The sequence below is a fragment of the Myxine glutinosa genome, chromosome 2 (assembly GCF_964187855.1).
Source record: "Myxine glutinosa chromosome 2, kmMyxGlut1.1, whole genome shotgun sequence".
NCBI classification, from domain to species: Eukaryota; Metazoa; Chordata; class Myxini; order Myxiniformes; family Myxinidae; genus Myxine; species Myxine glutinosa.
The window spans coordinates 214349428-214369492 of NC_136262.1; the positions used below are offsets into that span (position 1 = coordinate 214349428).

At 48.1% G+C, this 20065-nt stretch overlaps 1 protein-coding gene across 7 annotated transcripts in view; it reads right to left on the bottom strand.

The window, feature by feature from the left end:
* The window catches only part of LOC137417945 (uncharacterized), a 168028-nt gene that overhangs the window by 134975 nt on the left and 12988 nt on the right, over positions 1-20065 (bottom strand). For 4 of the 7 annotated variants that reach the window (XR_013622475.1, XR_013622474.1, XM_078772234.1 and 1 more), the window contains exon 1: positions 4419-4582. The exons of the other annotated variants lie outside the window; for them this stretch is intronic. Coding sequence is in view for 2 of the 4 variants with exons in the window: in XM_078772234.1 (XP_078628360.1) it covers positions 4419-4450 (32 nt within the window). In the remaining 2 variants the exon portion in view is untranslated. Of the gene's footprint in view, positions 1-4418; positions 4583-20065 lie in introns of those variants that run through there. 7 annotated transcript variants of the gene reach the window in all.

The following is a 20065-nucleotide window of genomic DNA, read 5'->3' on the forward strand; positions in this document are numbered from 1 at the left end:
AAGTGGATTGACACTTACAGTCACGTGAAAAAGTAAGTACACCCCATGTAAAGTTTTGACTTTTTCAACATATTTCAACATACAGCTATTTGATCTTCATTTCAACAATATTGATAGATAAAGGTGATATAATACAACAAATATCATGAAACATTTACATTTTGTAGTCCATTGTATAATTTAAATAAGCATAAATGCAAATTTTGCATGTGGAAAAAGTAAGTACACCCTTGGCTCTAATAGGTGGTATTGCCCCCTTTGGCAGAAACAACCTCGTGTAGGCGTTTCTTATAACTGTCTACCAGTCTCTGACATCAACTGGGAGAAATTTTTGCCGACTCCTCCATGCATTATTGGTGGATTTACTGGTATGTTTAGGGGTCATTGCCATGTTGCAAGGTCCACCTTCGGTTGAGCTTCAACTTTCCGACAGATGGCCTAACATTATCCTCAAGCACCCTCTGGTACAATGAAAAATTCATAGTGGATTCTATGATGGTGAGCTGCCCAGGCCCTGATGCAGCAAAGCTGCCCCAAATCATAATATTTCCACCACCATGCTTTACAGTTGGTATCAGGTTCTTGTGGTCAAAAGCTGTCTTTGGTTTTCACCAAACATGTCTTCTGGTACTGTGGCCAAATAGCTCTACCTTTGACTCATCTGTCCAGAGCACATTGTTCCAGAAGTGCTGGTCTTTGCCGAGGTGTTCATTGGCAAACTTTAGTCTTGCCCTGATGTTCTTTCTGGACAGCAAAGGTTTCCTCCTGGCACACCTCCCATGTAGATCAAATTTGTGCAGCCTCTTTCTAATGGTGGACTCGTGCACTTTGACATCAACAGTGGCAAGAGCTCCCTGTAGGTCCCGTGATGACATTCTGGGGTTCTTAGAGACTTATTTCAGCATCTTGCGGTCTGCTCTCGGGCTGAACTTGCTGGGGCGGCCTGGCCTGAACAAGTTGGCAGTTTGGAATCTTCTCCACTTGGAGATGATCTTCCGGACAGTCGAATGATTGATTTCAAATTGTTTGGAGATCTTTTTAAATCCCTTCCCAGACTCGTAGGCATCTATCACTTTCTTTCTGAAGGCCTCAGAGAGCTCTTTTGATCTAGGCATGGTGACGCCACACACTTCAACAACAAAGAGCACACCAAACTAAATGTCTGAGGTTTAAATAAGACAGGTTCCTCCAAGATCCTCTCTAACGATGTTCTAATCATTTGCACCTGAGCTGGTGCACCTGATTCTAATTTTAGGTATTTGAAGTAGTGATAAATGTCGGGGTGTACTTACTTTTTCCACATGTGAAATTTGCATTTATGTTTATTTAAATTATACAATGGACTACAAAATGTAAATGTTTCATGATATTTGTTGTATTATATCACCTATATCTATCAATATTGTTGAAATGAAGATCAAATAGCTGTATGTTGAGATATGTTGAAAAAGTCAAAACTTTACATGGGGTGTATTTACTTTTTCATGTGACTGTACACAACACATAGCACTACATCAGCTGGAACAATAGAAAAACTGAGACGTTGTTTTGCTACACACAGCTTGCCCAGAATTATCGTTAGTGATAATGGTCCATGTTTCTCGAACTCGGAATTTGCCGAATTCACACGCAGGAATGATATCGAACACAAATTTGTCAGCCCACAACACCAAGCTTCCAATGGCCTGGCTGAACGTTCAGTTAGACTTCGAGACATCAAGTCCGGACAACGCAAACTGCATGACGGAAACCTTGAAACCAGTCTCTCGCGTCTGCTCAAGTATCGTACTACACCTCATGGTACAATAGGAGTAAACCATCAGAATTACTGATGAAACTTTATTGGAATCTCCCGCGATGAAGCTATCTCTGAGGGCCTTTCACTCACTCACCGCAGGCAGGTAGGTGGTCTTTCTGTCTTCTACCGACTCCTCTCCGGCCTTGCACCCCCAGCTCTCTCTGTGCTCTGTCCCCCAAATATTCCTACAGGTCGCACAAGATCTGCCAGCAACCCTCTGATGGTTAAACTGCCGAAATCTCGGCTCTCCGCTCACCTTCACTCTTTCATTCCTCTTTTCTCCCGCCTCTGGAACAAACTCCCTCACTCCCTTCAATCCCACTCCTCCCTCCAGGTCTTTAAAACAGCTGTTCACCACCATCTCTTATCTTCCCCCATCCAAAACCTTGATCTTTTCTACCCCCGCTAATTCACCCCAGATCCACCTTGTTTGAAATTCCAACTTCTTTCCTGGAAGTCCTGGCAGTGTCCATATGTTTTATACCTCTCCCACTGCCCCCTTCCCACGCCCCCCCCCCCCCCCAAAGCCCTCGCCCTCTCTCAGATCTCTCGATGTCTCCATGTCTCTTGGTCCCTGCTCTCAAATGTTGTGTTTGTGTCCTTCCCCCTCTCTCCCCATCTTGTCTACCGCTCCCTATGTTATATGTTTTATGTGTCGGTTTGTCTTTCTGTGTGATTAATGTTCGCTCTTTCACGAGCCTCGATATTGTATACAAAAAAAAAAAAAAAAAAAAAAAAAAAAACGACACCAAAGGACCAACCTGGACTGTCTGAAACCAGAAATGGGTTCTCGAGTGTACCAGTCAAATTAACCAGAAGTTGCATCACGACAAGTCAACAATGATCCGCTCATTTCACACCAAGGATCCAGTGTTCTCCCGCAACTTTGGTGCAGGCGCTGTTTGGTTGCCTGGCGATGTCATAGACAAACCTGGGCCACTGTCCCATGGCATACAATACGCTTGCATGATGGGCGGGTTGTCCGTCGACACCAAGACCACGTTGTCAACCATCACTGCAGCCTCATCGAACCTACAATACTGCCTGTCGTTATGCCAGAGCCTGAACAGCAACAATCCATTGTTGTGTCTGCACCTGGGAATGTCGTGCCGATAACGGGCGTCTCTGATCCACTCATGCCTGTCATCGATGCTGCCGGCCATTTGGTGTCTGTCTGTCTCTCTGATAAAATTTTGACCCCAATACATCCCGTCGTTACTTATCCAATCTCAACCAAACCTGACAGGATGATGAAGGGTTACACAATGAAGGTTGTAACACATTCATTCCCCCCCCCCCCCCCTCTCCCCAAGGGGTTTTCTCCACCGAGCAGGTTTTCCCCACCATTGCAGTCAACAGGGTTGCATGTTGAGGTGTATATCCATATTAAATTAGCTTTGTCGTGGCGTTTTTCCAAAGACCATCTCGAATAACAAAACTAACAATAATAGCAGAGTATTAATGTTATCAGAAAACAATATTAATACCATTAATACCTCACATCGCCAAGGTGTTTTTCCTCCTTGATAAAAATGTCGAGTCAACGTTTCTAAATATCTTATCATGGCGTTTTCATGGGAGCAACAGCGTCTTCCAGCGGTAACAATATTATAAACCACAAACACGCATGATTACCTTTTTTAAACAGTCATTAATGCTGTTTATAACACTAAATTAAGAAATTTGGAGGAATCCCGACATCCATGAGGTAAGTTTTACTTGCAGAACTGAGCGAAGATCTACTGTGCTCAATATACCCCCACAAGGGTTGGGTTAATAACACAACTCTTTCTGACAATACCGTGGTTTTTCGTCGTGAACTTTTGAAACTCGCTCCTGCTGTTTGATACGAAACTGAAAGGGAGAAAGCCCGAGTTGTGCTCATTTACCAAGCAGCTAGCTAGCGCTTGCCAAGCCAGCCGTTCCTGAACGGTTTTGAATGGAGTGCTTGCTCGAAGGCTTAAACCACTTGGCGATCTCTCCACAAAAAACTTGGTAAATGAACACACACCCAATGTTCTTGAGCCCAGACCATAGATCGACTGTAATCTATATACCCCAAAGAGGAAGGACCCTTTCCGCCCCTCCCGTAGTGAGAGGGTGTACTTGTCCTTTTAAATGCTGAACGACAAGAGGAGGAAGCAGCACGTACCATTTTTAAAGTCTTTGGTATGACTCGGCCCGTCGGCCGGTGTTTGATCCCCCGACGTCCCCTCCCCACACACACGACGGACGTTCTCACCAAATCACCACCGAGTTTGCTTTTTCCCGATTGGGATTACGAGGGTTTCTGATGAGGGATTGAAAAATCGGATTCTTCGATGGATTGCAGGGTTTGGAAAGAGTTTTGTGGTTAATTCGCTTAAACCACGTTACGTACCGAAAATACCACACAACTCCCAATGACTCGGAGAAGTAACTTCGTATTTAGTGCGAACAATAAGGTGTCTCATCCCAAAGCACCTCACAGAGATCATCATTAATAAATAATAAACGACACGAACGAGGTTACGACGAGTTTTTCCTGAGGAGGTGAGTTCGTACATTGATGATTAACACACAATACTCGACATTTTAAAGATAAAATTCACTTCATGTTGTGAAAACCCGTGTCAGGTACCTTCGTCGCGATGTCTTCTTAAAAAGACCCATCTTGGGGAAAAAAATCGTGCGAGGGGGGGCGGGTGTCCGCGAGCTCACGAAAACACATTTTACACCACGACATGTCGCATTGAAAGATTGTTCGCAAACAATACCGGATGTTCCGTTGTTACCACGTGATACATTTGTGACGTCAGCCTTCCTCGTCCTTAAATACTGAGTTGAAGGGCGATCAGATTGGTACATTCTAAGTCTTCATTACAGTTATTTATTTATTTTAAAATAAATTAATCGTTATATATTTATTTTGGGGAAGAGTTGCTTTCGGAGTGGTTTGGGACACCGGAAGTGTCTTGATCGTATTTCTATTTTCATCATAATAATAGTAATGTCAATATTCAAACCCATTCTTGAATTAATACATTGTAAGTTTATTTCATAGGAGATGTTATTTCCATTTATCCTCCCCAACCTCCTCGCACGAACACCCCTCCCCCGATCATCTGCATGTGACGTCACCATATTTGCGATCCGCCATGTTGGGTTACCACGGACAGCAAACTCAAGGAAACCACGTGGATTGTATCATCGTTTCTACTTTTGTTATAGCCAGCTTACCAAGGGCGGATCCAGGGAGCGCACCCGGCCCACTCCCCCAAAAGCTAAACCCCTCCATCAAAAATACCTATTTTGGGGGTAAGCCGCCTCTTCTCCAAATTCCCCCCCACCCTCACCCCGTATATCTCCTCTGACCCCAATTTTTGTAATGCTTTGAACAAGCAACGGTACATCACGGGTGATCAAGGTCGTGGTGAAGTTTAATTTAAATTGTGTATGTAGTTTCAGACAAAAGAACAAATATAAACTTTGGGCTACATGCCCCCCCACCCCCCTTAGACCTCACGGCCCGATCTTTTTTTTAATGCCGTGAACAAACGTTGGTACATCACGGGTGATGAAGGTTGTGCCCAAGTTTCATTGAAATTATGTGTGGTTTCTGAGAAAAAACCAAATACCTATTTTTGGTGATCAAACCTGGATGCACTTTGATCCACGGTAAACCCCATTAGACCCAAAAAAATGTAATGTCGTGAAGAAACTTTAGTCATAACATCACGAATATTATTTGTGCCATGTTTGGTCCCAATTTGGTCCTTCACGGACGGCGTGAAGCTGGAAAGTGTAAAAACATTGTGCTCCCAAGGAGACATGCTGAATGGAGAAGGTGTAATTGTAAGGTATCTCGACAAACTACGATCGATTGTAGCACACGTTTATTGACTCTGCCGATACAGGCCCGATTAACTGCAGCGCCATCCGAGCTCGGGCGTAGGGATCCAATGCGGTCACGGTGTAGGGATACAACGGTGAATATTTGCAGCTTCATACATGACATCCTCCCCTTTAAGCCCAAAATTACCAAGAGCAATTCGTGCTAGATTTCCAGAATTGACATTTCAAAAGCAACATTTCCAAAACGTGAAAATATGTGTGCAAACGGTTATGAAAATAATGAAAATACGTGAAAGTAGAACATGTGTCACCGTGAAAATAGAACGTGTGTCAACGTGAAAATAGAACATGTCAACGTGAAAATAGAACACATGTCAACGTGAAAATAGAACACATGTCAACATGAAAATAGAACACATGTCAACGTGAAAATAGAACACATGTCAACGTGAAAATAGAACATGTGTCAATGTGAAAAAAAAACATGTTCAAATATTCAACCGGTCGGGTGCTTTTCTCTCACGCATTGAGCGTCGCGGTGTAGGCCTACTGGCCAGTGGATACAGAGTCCGAGGTGATCCCTTTGGGTGGCGGTGTACCAGTGGATACAGAGTCCGAGGTGATCCCTTTGGGGGGCGGTGTACCAGTGAATACAGAGTCCGAGGTGATTCCTTTGGTCTCCACGAAGGGTGTGGCGTTCGCAGACGTTTTTGGGGCATCCGAGCCGGCTGGAGCGGCCACGACGATCTCCGGCAGTGGCGGATCGAACTGTTGTTCTGACTGTGACGATGCTGCCGGCTCTATCGACTCACAGGGACGATAGGTTATGTGGTCCTGATGTCGACGAATTTCGCGGCCGTCCTGCAGGCGAATCACGCAGGACAGTGGACCTGGCTTCTCGATGATGTCCCCCGGTAGCCACGTCGCTCCTGCACCAAAATTCCGGGCAAACACTGGATCTCCAATGTTGATACAGCGACTGTTGGACGTCTTATCGTGCACCAACTTTTGATTAAGCTGGCTCTGATAAACATTTGATGATATGTCTGGTTTGAGATTGTCAAGTGTCAATCTCAAGTGTCGTTTCATCAATAACTCAGACGGAGCTGCACCGGTTGTTGATTGTGGCGTGATGCGGTATTTGACCAGGAGATGAGAAAGCTTTGTTTCCAGGGTTCCCTCCTGAAGTTTCTGCAATCCGGATTTGATGATTCCCACGGATCGATCGGCCAAGCCATTTGAAGCCTGGTGATGTGGGCTGACAAACTTATGTTTGATGCCGTTCCGACGTGTGAACTCGGCGAACTCGGTACTGGAAAAACACGAACCATTATCACTCACGATCATCCTGGGCAGACCATGAGTGGCGAAACAGCGTCTGAGTCTTTCGATGACAATGGCCGACGTAGTATCACGCGTCACATAGGCATCAATCCATTTTGTGTGCGCGTCCGTAATTATTAGAATCATGCTGCCGTTAATAGGCCTGGCATAATCGAGATGTAGGCGATGCCATGGTTCGCTGGGCCATTCCCAGGGATGCAGTGGCGCTTTCGCAGGTGTATTCCGGGTGCTCTGGCAGGGGTAACAATGTCGAACATGATGTTCGATATCAGCATCAAGATTCGGCCACCACACATAGTTTCTAGCGAGTGATTTAATCTTCACAATCCCGGGGTGACAGTCATGGATTTCATCCATGACCCTGGAACGCAGATTTTCCGGGATCACGACACGACATCCCCAGAGTAGGCAACCATTTTCCACGCCGAGTTCGTTTTTACGTGCTTTAAAAGCCACAAAAGCTGGGTCACCCTCAGGTAGCAAATTCCATCCAAGCTGTACAGCCTGGACAGTTCCGGACAGAACGGGGTCTCATCGAGTGTGAGTGCGGATCTGGCCGGAATCGACAGCACAATCTCCAGATGATCCATCAGTGCGATAATGGATCCTGGTGTAGGCGAATCATTAACGGATTCTGGAAGGGGTAACCGACTCATGGCATCTGCATTTGTGATAGACGAACCGGGCTTATGACATATGGTGTAGTCATAAGCAGCGAGAAACAGGGACCAGCGGATGATCCTGGGCGGGAGTGTGTCAGATGTCGCCTTAGTTGGACCAAACAGACTGACCAGCGGCTTGTGATCAGTGCGAATCGTGAAATGATGTCCAAGAAGATACTGGCGAAATTTGCTGACGCCGAAAACGATTCCCAATCCTTCCTTGTCAAGTTGGGAATAGTTCTTCTCTGCCGGGGACAACGTTCTGGATGCAAATGCAACAGGTCTTTCCGTACCATCAGGCATCACGTGTGATAATACACCCCCCACTCCATACCGACAGGCATCGCATGTCAGCACAAGATCCTTCTCTGGACCAAAATGAACGAGAACATTGGACGATTTGAGCAGATCCTTAGAGGTCTGGAATGCTGATTGTTCAGTAGTCCCCCAGCTCCAAGAGACTCCTTTCCTCAAAAGACGATAAAGGGGGGCCAAAACGTCAAAACGTCGGGATGTAACGACCATAGAACTGAAGCAAACCGAGGTATGACTTCAATTCGGTCACGTCTCGTGGAGCAGGAGCATCCTTGATAGCTCGGACTTTCTCATCTGTCGGGTGTAGACCCTCGGCATCAATCGTATGACCCAGGTACGTGACTGATGGCACCATAAACTTGCACTTGTCTCGACGCAAACGTAGGCCGAAGTCCGAAATCTTCTTCAGAACTCTATCCAGGTTTTGTAGATGTTCCGCGTCCGTACGACCAGTAACCAGAATATCATCCTGGTAACAAACGACGTTGTGTTCGGCGGCAAACAAACTGTCCATGACACGCTGATAAATTCCAGGTGCAGATTTCACTCCAAAACTGAGTCGGTGGTACCTGTACAACCCACGATGTGTGTTGATGGTAAGATGCCGTTTCGAATTCTCGTCCAAGCGGAGCTGTAGATAGGCGGATTTGAGATCGAGTTTCGTAAAAGTCTTGCCTCCCGTGAGACGAGCATAGAGGTCTTCGATCCTCGGGATTGGATATTTATCCAATGAAGAACACTTGTTCACGTTCATTTTATAATGTCCACATATGCGGATGGACTGGTCCGATTTTATGACCGGAACGATGGGCGCCGCCCATTCGGCATACTGGATTTGCTCGATGATGCCCAGATTTTCAAGATGATCCAGTTCCTTGTCAATCCGCTCCCGCAGGGCGAAAGGGACTGGGCGAGCTCTGCAAAATATAGGATTGGCATCCCGGTCAACACTGAGTTTAGCCGTATGTCCTTTCAAGGTTCCAAGCTCATCCTTGAAGACATCCGGGTACGTATCCAGCACATCTTTGAGTGTGTATGCTGCGGTAGGAGAAACGTTGGCTGCCCGGAGTTGATGAATGCTTTTCCACTTCAGTCGAATTATGCTCAACCAGTTCCTGCCGAGTAAGGGAGGGCCCTTTCCAGGAATGATGATCAGGGGTAGGTGAAACTCACGGTTATCGTATCCCACCGTGACGTCACATGTACTGCAGGGAACAATCTTCTCACCTGTATAGGTGGAGAGTCCATAAGTAGTAGGTTTCAGATGGGGTCGGTCAGCATCACTCCACAGGTTTGTGAAAACAGCATGGCTGATGAGCGAGACGGCCGCACCAGTGTCAACCTCCATTTGCAATGGTCGATTGTTGACGACAACAGTGGCAAGAAGAGGGTCCCGCTTATGGTGAGAATCAATATGAAACAGGTCATACGATTCTGAGTTGTCGGAAACAGAGCTCACCTGGTCAAACTCAGGTTCCTCTGAACCGATAAATTGATTAATCTTCTTGTCAGCAGCTTTCCCTTTTCCCGATTTGCGAGTGATGCAAGCTGGAGCAATATGGACAGTTTTCGAACAGAAATGGCAGGTTGCATCTTTGAACCGACACGTCTCCGGAGGGTGCTTTCTGTTGCACCGAAAACATTTGTTGTGGGTTTGAGACTGCACTGGCTTCTGACGAGGAGCCTTGTTCCAACGTTTTGGCTGATTATATGATCCAACCGATTCACAGCAGGGCTGGTACCAGATGAGCGACTTGCACCGATGCTTGAAGCATTGCGTTCAGCACTTTCCATGGAAATGGCGGTGTCTCTGGCATTTTGGAACGTCAGTCTTCTCTCAGCAAGCAGGCATCTACGAGTGCGGTCATCGGACATGCCAACCACCAGCAAATCACGGAGCATGTCGTCAATCGTGTCCCCAAACTCACACAGATGTGACAGTTTTTTGAGGTGTGCAATGAAGTCTGCGATCGACACCTTGCTGCTGTCTGCACATGTAAAAATTAAACCGACACAGGATGACTGAAGGAGATGGATTACAATGTTCCTTCAAAGCGGCCTTGAGCCCTGCATAAGTGAGCTCCTGGATTGTCCGAGGATGAATCAGGTTTTTAACAAGTGTGAACGTCTCACCTCCGCAAACGGACAGGAAGACGGCCTTCATCCGGGCTTCGGTCGCGATGCCGTTCGCCTCGAAGTAGAAAGACAACCGCTCAGAATACGTGTCAAAATCTCCCTCATGAGGGTCGAATTCATCGATATGGCTGAAAGAAGTCATGCTCTAGACTAGATGTTTATCCTCGTCGCCATGTACGGTATCTCGACAAACTACGATCGATTGTAGCACACGTTTATTGACTCTGCCGATACAGGCCCGATTAACTGCAACGCCATCCGAGCTCGGGCGTAGGGATACAATGCGGTCACGATGTAGGGATACAACGGTGAATATTTGCAGCTTCATACATGACAGTACATCACGGGTGATGAAGGTTGTGCCCAAGTTTCATTGAAATTATGTGTGTAGTTTCTGAGAAAAAAGCAAATACCTATTTTTGGTGATGAAACCTGGATGCACTTTGATCCCCGGTAAACCCCCTTAGACCCAAAAAATTTTAATGTCGTGAAGAAACCTTAGTCACAACATCACGAATATTATTTGTGCCATGTTTGGTCCCAATTTGGTCCTTCACGGACGGCGTGAAGCTGGAAAGTGTAAAAACATTGTGCTCCCAAGGAGACATGCTGAATGGTGAAGGTGGATCAGACTCGGCAACGGTTGCTTGAGTGAGATGTGCAGGGAAGAAGTTTCGACAACTGAGTGGCGCGCTGACGAGGAGGGGAGTGTCGTTGAAGCTGAAGGGAAAGGTGTATGCTGCATGTGTGAGAAGTGTTATGATTTATGGGAGCGAGACATGGGGAATGAACGTTGAGCAGCAACGAAGGCTGGAAAGGGTGGAAATGCATCTTTTCAACAGACGACATAACGTTTGAAAGGTCTTTTCAAATCTTGCTTTTCCTCTCCGAGCACGATCTATATTTCCTACGAGCCGGGATTTTTGTCCAAATCTCAATTTCCCCAAAGCTGAGAGCATGAGCTCCTCAAATTTGATTGGTCGAGATGGGGTAATATTTTGTCCAAGTACTGCGTAACTGGAGGTTTTTCGAAACTGGAGGTCAAAAAGACGATTTGTGTTCTGCAGTGTTCAAATATTTAATTTATTTTGAAATAAAAAGTTTTAAAGGCTCAAGAAACTATTTTTTTTCGGAAGTTTTCCGCCATTTATATGAAGCGTAAAATATTCGTAAAATCAGAGAGAAGATCAAAAAGCGTAAAATTTAGAGAGAAGATTCTCCCAATGACTGACAGATCAAACACCAGTAGCCATAGCAATGTCAACTGCTGACTTCCATTGATGGAGAAAAGGGTCTCGAAAGTTTTTGACCTTGGTACCATCAAAATCAATGAATTTTTGCAAAAAATATCGGTCACGACAGACCCTTTTAACAGTTGGATTCAAAAAGACTGGCTCATTTAAAAACATTGAGAGGTAATAATCACAGGCATCATGCTGAAAATGGATCACATAAACTTACCCCATCACATAAACTTGCTGCAGATGGTCCAAAAGTTATATTGCAATTTGTGGATAAGGCCTTAAAATAAATATAGATCCCCCTTAAACTTAAATATAACAAGACAGAACTATATATATATTGTTACGGACCGCGGATAAGGTGTTGATTTGCCGAGCGGATGGCAGCCGCGGCCCGAACCGTTAGCAATGACTAGACCCGATTCTGAAACGTTGGCCAAATCGTGCCACAGATATTCAATGAGGGAAAAGACAAAGACGACACGGATGTGAAGAAGAAGAAGACAAAGAGGGTTTGAAATACGAATATAATTTATTACTATTTACAACCAAAAGAAACCAAGGAGAAGGAAAGATAATAAAATAAAGACAGAAGGAATCAAGGAGACACAGTGCAATGCTAGCTTACCTACAGTCTTAATTAACCCAGGACAGAACAAACAAAAGACAGACTCACACGGGGAATTGCAGAGTGGATTGACTGGAGGGAGGCATGGGAAGGCCCAGGCCACTGCAGGCGCCGAGGTCCCGCTCCAGGAGTCCACCCCCGCGTTCTTGGCGGGAAAGCCTTGGTGTGCAGCGGCGCATATCGTTCACCGCGAGCGGATGGGCGCGTCGTGCTAGACTCCGGGCTCTTCAGCTCCACTTCAATGCCACTTAACGCCACACTCAACTCGTCCTCCTTCAACGCCACTCTCTTTCTTCATCAACCCTTCCTCCTTCAGCAGCAACGGTACTTTTTGCCACCAACCACCAACCCCTCTCTCAAAAAGGCTTGCTGTCTCTTCTTTCAGCCACCAACAACCAACTACTAACCACCGTCCTGACGCATACGCACGCACTTTATATCGCCCCCCGGCGATCAAGCCGCCGGCCGCTAGGACACGCCCATCGGTGAGCTCGCCTCGGCCCTGATTGGTCGCGAGGGCTCACCGACCCCGCAATTAGAGGGGGCGTTGGCTAGACCACGCCTTGTCCCCGGCGCTGGGCCGACTCCTCCCACCTTTGGCTCCGAGACGACCTCGTGGCTAATGGAGTCTTGCAGCGAAAACAACAACCCACAGCTGCAGCAGAATTCAGCGAACCGCTCAATGCAGTTGGCAATTGAGGAAAGGGGAATTTGCAGGGAATCTACCTTGTCTGAATTCGGTGCAATGGAGTATTAATTAATGGAAGACAAATCCTTAGCCTAATACACAGAATAGGGAAATAACTACCAACAAGGAGGAAATCTATGATTGGCTAAACGTGATTGTTTATGACCTAATTACGGGACGCACTTTGACCTTTATACACAACTGGAGGAAGGAGGGCGATATTTTTACAATGTACTATACAATAAAAACACAATTTTAAAAAACCATTCTCATATCCACAACACTGCACCCTCCTCCTCTTAGGCACGTCCCGGGCCTATTACTTTTACTTTTAGTGTGGCACGTAGGTGTAGTTCCCTCTACATTTAACCTGACCCTGAGTGCGACAGTTTTAAAACATAAATAAATATGTCCCGCTGCTCCATTGCACCCTGCCTAACAGATTCACGCCCACAACTAACCGAATTGCGGAATGGTCTTCAAACTATACATTTACGGTGGGGGCGCATTATTTACAATGACTACTGGTATTTACAAAACTAACCCAGGACCTGTGATCATTCTTTTGGGGGGGGAGACAGTCTGCCCTGCATCGATGCACCATGAAAGCACCCACAACGCACCAATACACCCTCAAGCACCAATCGGTGCACAGTCACCACAGTTCAATAAAAAATAAAAACAACAAACCCTTGGTGGTGTCTTGCTCTTCGGCTCCCTCTGCTGGCTATTGCTCTCTTCCAGTTGTTGTCATCTTCTTTGCTGGCGGCCTATTTGGACATAAAATAAAATGCACCAACCGTGTCCGTTTTTATTTATTTATGGCCCACAGGGCCGACTAGTGTGGTTCACCTGTGGGGCATAGGTGCCCTGTGACCAAAGTCCGCCAGCAAGATCTCGGGCCTTCATGGCCGGTTCCAGCAGAGGGGCCATGCTCCAACCCATGGGGTTCACAAGTGGTGCTCAGCCACAGACATGTGGTCCATAAGGTGGTGCATCGATACAGACAGCTGTGGTTGCGAGAGTTTCGGGCGCACAATGGCGGACTCACGCACGCTCCCCTTGGCGCCCAGTGGCGCACAGTCCTCGTGTGGGAGACAAGGGGGGGGGGGGGGGGGGAAGACAGATGAGCGAGGGGTAAGGTCACAAGGGTACACATCAATAAAGGCAATGCAAGGCGAGGTGCGTATGGAGACGGAGCCGAGAAAAGCTCGTCCCTACCGTACGTCACCCCCCCTGTCACCTACTCTACCCTTGCCCTTACCCCATATTTACAACAATCTACACATTTACAAATTCGTCACTACTGTCACGTCTCCCTCCTATTTCCCCTACACCAAATTCGTCTTCACAATCCCTCTAACCAAAATTTGCCATCACCCAATTCATCATCAATCCGCATAAGGAGGGAGAGATGGAACAACAAAGCACAATGTCACACCCACGTCGTGATGCATCTCACAATCCAAAAAATTTGCACAATAAAATAATAAAAACCACCTGGCCTGGTGTGGAGGTACGTCATCTCAGGTGGGTGGACGCAGATGGTGCGAAGAGATTCTTAATCCTAACTATCTTCTAAATGACATTAACACATTTTACACTACCCGGGGTCTTTCCCTGCCAATCCATTGGCCAACTTACACTATGGGTTCTAAAAACCAATTCCCATTGACCAAACTGTGGTGCTTCTCAATTTGGGGTCTCACTCCCCCGATTCATCTCCCGGTGCCCTTGCACAATTTCCGGGCTGAGTCGTGTAGCTCTCCCAGCAGGTCTACCCACCTGCACACCTCCACCACTGTAGTTGCCACCCGAGCTTACCTAGCTCCTCACCCTAACCTATCTAATTGGGGAAGGCCCCTCCTGGCTCTGTCACCCCTCGGTGCCCTCTGGCACTGCGCTACCCGGGTCCGTCCTCCGGATCCTCGGGCCCCATCCACAACAACTCTAACGGCTCCCAGAGCCCACCTGCGGCCTCACCTGGCCGACATCCTCACAGTGGTGGAGTGCCCAATCAACTACATGCACTAACAGGCTACACGCCCATCCATTTCCACGACACTAATGCACCCATTCAACCATCATTCTTCCACCCGCACCACAGATGCCAATATCCAACCACAATTTACCTGTACCCTCTACCTAACACTTACACTACCCTCCCCGGGTATTCGTGATGGGGTCCATCCTCCTTTCCCCCATCCACACCTTTGCACCATCCACTCCACTCCACAGTTTCCACCATACTCACTCCACGACCATCCATTCCAATACTCCATATACTCCAGACCATTTATTCCATACACCTGTTCTCCATTCACCTGTAGTTGCACACCTGTGCAATCACTTGGTGCCACCTGCACCCTCCTTCCTCCCTGGACCATCTGGACCTCCCTGGACCATTTATACAAGGTAGGACGCATCATTTGGAAAGGCATGGTGCCCTCCCAACACCCCCTACCAACCAAGCCGGAGTGAGGACGCGCACTCCCCGCGCCGCCGCCGTTGTTGTTGTTGTTGTTGTTGAACCGTGAGGAAGAGCTGCGGGGAGGTATTGGGAGGTCCTAAACTTCCTAACGGTGCCATACAATCACATTCTGGTGCAACGAAGAGTCAGAATTAATGGAAACGAGTCCTTAACTGACATAGACTAAGAATAACTAGCAAGATGTCCTATAGTTGTCTACGTGAGATGCGGTGGACCTGGATGCGACATTTAATGGGGGAAATAGGGGAAGGTCGGGTCTACAGAGTGTTGTTTACAGAAAATGGGACTAGGGAATGGGGGATTGGGGATAGTTGGGAAGTGTTGAGGAAATAGGGGAATATTTACAAGCGGATATGGATGGATGCAAATCCCATATCCGCAACATTGCACCCTTCTCTACCTCGGGGCGTCCCGACCCGATAAATTTTTACCTACGTTAGTGTGGCACTCAGATGTAGTTCCCTCTACTATTAACTCAACCCTGAGTGCGACAGTTTTACAGATGTTCACAAATGAGTAAATATGTCCCCCTGCGACGTTGCACCCTTCTCCTCACAGAAACACACCCACAGGATAACCGAATCGCGGAAAGCATTCTCAAACTAAACATACAGCCGGTAGGGCGCATCATTTATACAAGACTACACTGATATTTACACTACGATCTAGGACCTGTTCTTTGAGGAACACATGCAGATGTTATGCATAGAGAGAGCACGCATGCCAGCATCGATACACCAACCCACGAGTGCCCTGTGGCCTTACGGCCTTTAATAATGTGCAGAGCACCACATCCAAGCACCAAAAGCACCACCCCATTATGTACAGTCAGCACCATCCGGTGCACCAATAAAGTGTTCAATAATCACCGGTGGTGTCGCAGCCGGCCGATGTTCTGCCGCTGGTCTTGCCTTGGAGCCCACTTGGCCTTCTGGCTTCTTTAGAAATAAAGAAAGGCGCCAACCGCGTCCATTTCTAAATTGTGGCCGTCAGGGGGGCCAACTATAAGTGGTTCACCTGTATGGCATAGGTGCCACGTTGACCCAGAGGTCCATCAACGGGTGGTGCTTGCCCGCAAAAGAACTGCGGTCCATGGTGGGCGGCAACAAAAATTGCGGTCCATATGGTGTATCGATCCAGGCAGCAAGCAGCGGAAGTACAGGCCCACAACTGCGGAGCCAGCACCTCTCTCTCCTCTCTCTCTGCCCCAAAGCCAGATCCTCGGAGGTGGGAGACAAAAGAAGACAAGTGAGTAAGGTGGTAAGGGCGCAAAAGTGCATGCAGTATAAGGTAATGCACACTGGGGGCACATGGGAACCAGGTGAGACAGGTACGTTCCTACCGTACGCCCCCCACCCCCCCCCCCAACCAGGTAACCTACATTGCCCCTCCCTTACCCCTTACTGTATCCACAAAACACAACACTACCCATAAACATCTACTTTACACATCAACAAACGTCCCTACTGTCTTCCCCGTTCCTCCCATAAACCAAATTCGTCTTCTCTCCCTCCTAACCAATCAAATTTGCCATTTCCAACTCTCATCAAAATTTGCCATCACCAATTCATCATCAGTCCCTCCTAAGGAGGGAGAGATGGAATCACCCCAATGTCTCATCCACGTCGTGATGCGTCTCACAAATCCACACAGCAATTCTCATTTCCTGCAACACAAAACAAAGAAAACACAGGTGTGGAGTCATCATCATCACAGGTAAGTGGCTGCGTATGGTGCGACAGGGTCATCAATCCTAACTATTTCCTAAATGACTTTAACAACTTTACATTACCCGGGGTCTTTCCCTGCCAATCCATTGGCCAACTTACACTATGGGTTCTAAAAACCAATTCCCATTGACCAAACTGTGGTGCTTCTCAATTTGGGGTCTCACTCCCCCGATTCATCTCCCGGTGCCCTCGCACAATTTCTGGGCTGTGACGTGTAGCTCTCCCAGCAGGTCTACCCACCTGCACACCTCCACCACTGTAGTTGCCACCCGAGCTTACCTGCTCCTCACCCTAACCTAACTAACTGGGGAAGGCCCTCTCGCACTCTCACCCCCTCAGTGCCCTCTCTGGCACGGGCTGCCCGATCCACACCCGGGATCCTCAGGCACCCACTGACACTAACGGCTCCCAGAGCCCACCTGCGGCCTCACCTGGCCGACATCCTCACAGTGGTGGAGTGCCCAAACCAACTACACACACTAACAGGCTACACGCCCAGCCATTTCCACAACACTAATGCACCCATCCACAATACCATTCTGCAACCGCACCACAAATGCCAATATCCAACCACAATTTACCTATACCCTCTACCTAACACTTACACTACCCACCCCGGGTACTCGTGAAAGAGGTCCACTCTTCCCCCATCCACACCTTCGCACCATGCACACCACTCCGTACCACTTACTCCAACTCTCTCCACACCACTCATTCCAGTACTCCATGTATTCCACACACCTGTACTTGCACACCTGTGCTCTCATACTTGGTGCCGCCTGCACCCTTCTCTCCCCCAAGCGCATTCGCGCTGATCCACAACACTCACTGCTCCACACACCTGTCCAGTTCTCACACAGCATCATCTCATCTAACTACTCCCCTCTGAAACTTGCGCTTCCCAGTCGTCCCTTTAAACTATTGCGCTCCCTCGTCATTATCATCCACTCTAATCTACCTGCGTCCCCTCTACAGGTATCCTTGTCACTAACTAACCTTAACGTTACCTAATGTCATCTTCGCTAGATCCCTACACACAATATCCTAACCCACCCGGGCTAGTTTTCACTGCCATACACCCCATAATCTATAGCTCCTTTGCCCCCCCCCTTTTGTGAGGGATGACAGAGTTGCCATCCCACCACATCGGGGAGGTCCTACTATCAATTTGGCACACCAAATTTCAACAAATCAAAAATTTGCCAATCACTACCCATCATCTGCCAATCATTACTGCCAATCCTTTGCCAATCATCAAATTTTGTTTTTCTAATTTCGGGGCCAAAACACTATCCTCGTCATTACAGTCTACTTACTAATGCCTCTCGGTGCGCCAATTCACTTCTAAAGCTCGGCTTCGCACAGCCAAGCCATGAATGCGGGTTGTTTGGTGCCAGCGGCTGGATACGTCCCGCATTCGGTGCAGGGAAGGAGGTTTACCCGGGCCGAGGTCCCACGCACCATCTCGGCATGGAGCCATCCCATGGCCCGATCTCGACCTGCCGGAATGCCTCAACAAAAAGTGGTCGCCATGACGACCCTTCCTATCGGGCTGCCCGCTCCGCCTAGTGGAGCACGGACGCGGCCGTTCAAAGCGAGGCCCATCGTGGATCGCGTACGGCGGTCCTTTCGAACCCGCCGTGGCTCGGATCCCCGCTGGTTCTCGCGGCACGCGAAGCCCGGCACGCACCGAGGGCCCGATTCGACTATAAGTCGCTCTAACCGCTAACCCGGTTACCGTCGATGCCTCACCTGCAGGCTTACACGCATACGCTACCCCTTTCTTGCCCATACATCCAGCTGTTCCCATGCTCCTCGTACCTTTCCTTACACACCTCGGTACACTCATTCCGCTCACAGACTTGGTCACACACCTGACCACCGAACACCTTGGCACACATTCGTCGCTCGCACACCTCACCAACACACCTCTTCGCGCCCCTTCCTCGGTCACCTCCTCTGTGACAATCACAGGTGTGCTTTCACTCGCACACCCAACCACGTGCCTCACGACCAACTCAAGTGTGCATTCCCACACACGCTCTACCATTCCAGGTGTGCATCCTTTCTCACCTGTCACAACCAACTCACGCTCCGTGTCACTCTTACTACTCTCACCTCCACTCTTGACAGCGCACTCACCCTTACTCTCGACAGCGCACTCTTTCCTCATGCACCCGTCTGTTACACACCTTTCTCGCGCACACTCTCCCGTTACACCCTCTGTAACACTCACCACAGGTGTACACTCTTCCTTACTTTTGAGAGCGCACTCTTTCCCCATGCACCTGTCCGTCACACATCTTTCTCGCACACCCTCTCCCGTTACATCCTCTGTAACACTCACCACAGGCGTGCATTCTCCCTTTACACCCTCCGTAACACTCCTCACTACGCGCTTCCATGTGCTCCCTCGCACACGCGCTACGACCGACTCACTCTCGACAGCACCCTCACTCCTTGGCACGCACTTTTTCCTCACACACCCCAGAGTCGGACTTTCTCGCACACCTCCTTTTTCGCACACCAGACCTGTCGCACACTTCACCAACGGCCTCTCACGAACATCCGGGTCCATCTCGACCCCCAAGTTTATTAAATCACCTGGCGCATCATACGCACGACCATATTGGTCACCACTTACACCGGGTCCTCTTTCTCTTCGCTTCTCCTCCATCACCTGCGAATCCCTCATCCGGTTAATGAGCACATCATCACGATCCGAACACAGACTTTGGACCAATTCTTTTACTTCCTCCTTTATCTCTTTCTTATCCTCTCTCCGTCGCTTCTTAATTTCGCTCACCCCTCCTTCCACTTCTTCTAATTTCTGCTTCACCTCTTTTATTTCCCGGTACGTCTCCTCAAGCTCGTCCTCTAAGGCCCCCTTGACCGTTTCTATGTGCGTCCTCACCTGCCGGTCCTTCGTCTCCATTACCTCTGTCACCTCGTCCAACCTCGTTGTCAGTCCCTCACGTACCATCTGACATTGCCTCTGTGTCGCTATCAAGTCATTTTTTAGGTCATTTTGTGTCGCTTTTAACCCTCCTATTACCGCTGTGTTCTTCTTTACCTGGTCCCCCAACTCCTTTTGTCCCACTGTCAGTTGTTCTACTCCCAGCGTCAACTCCTCTATACCACCTTGCAATTTTACAGTCCCCTTTCTCACCTCCTTCTCCATGCGCTCCTTACAGTGCC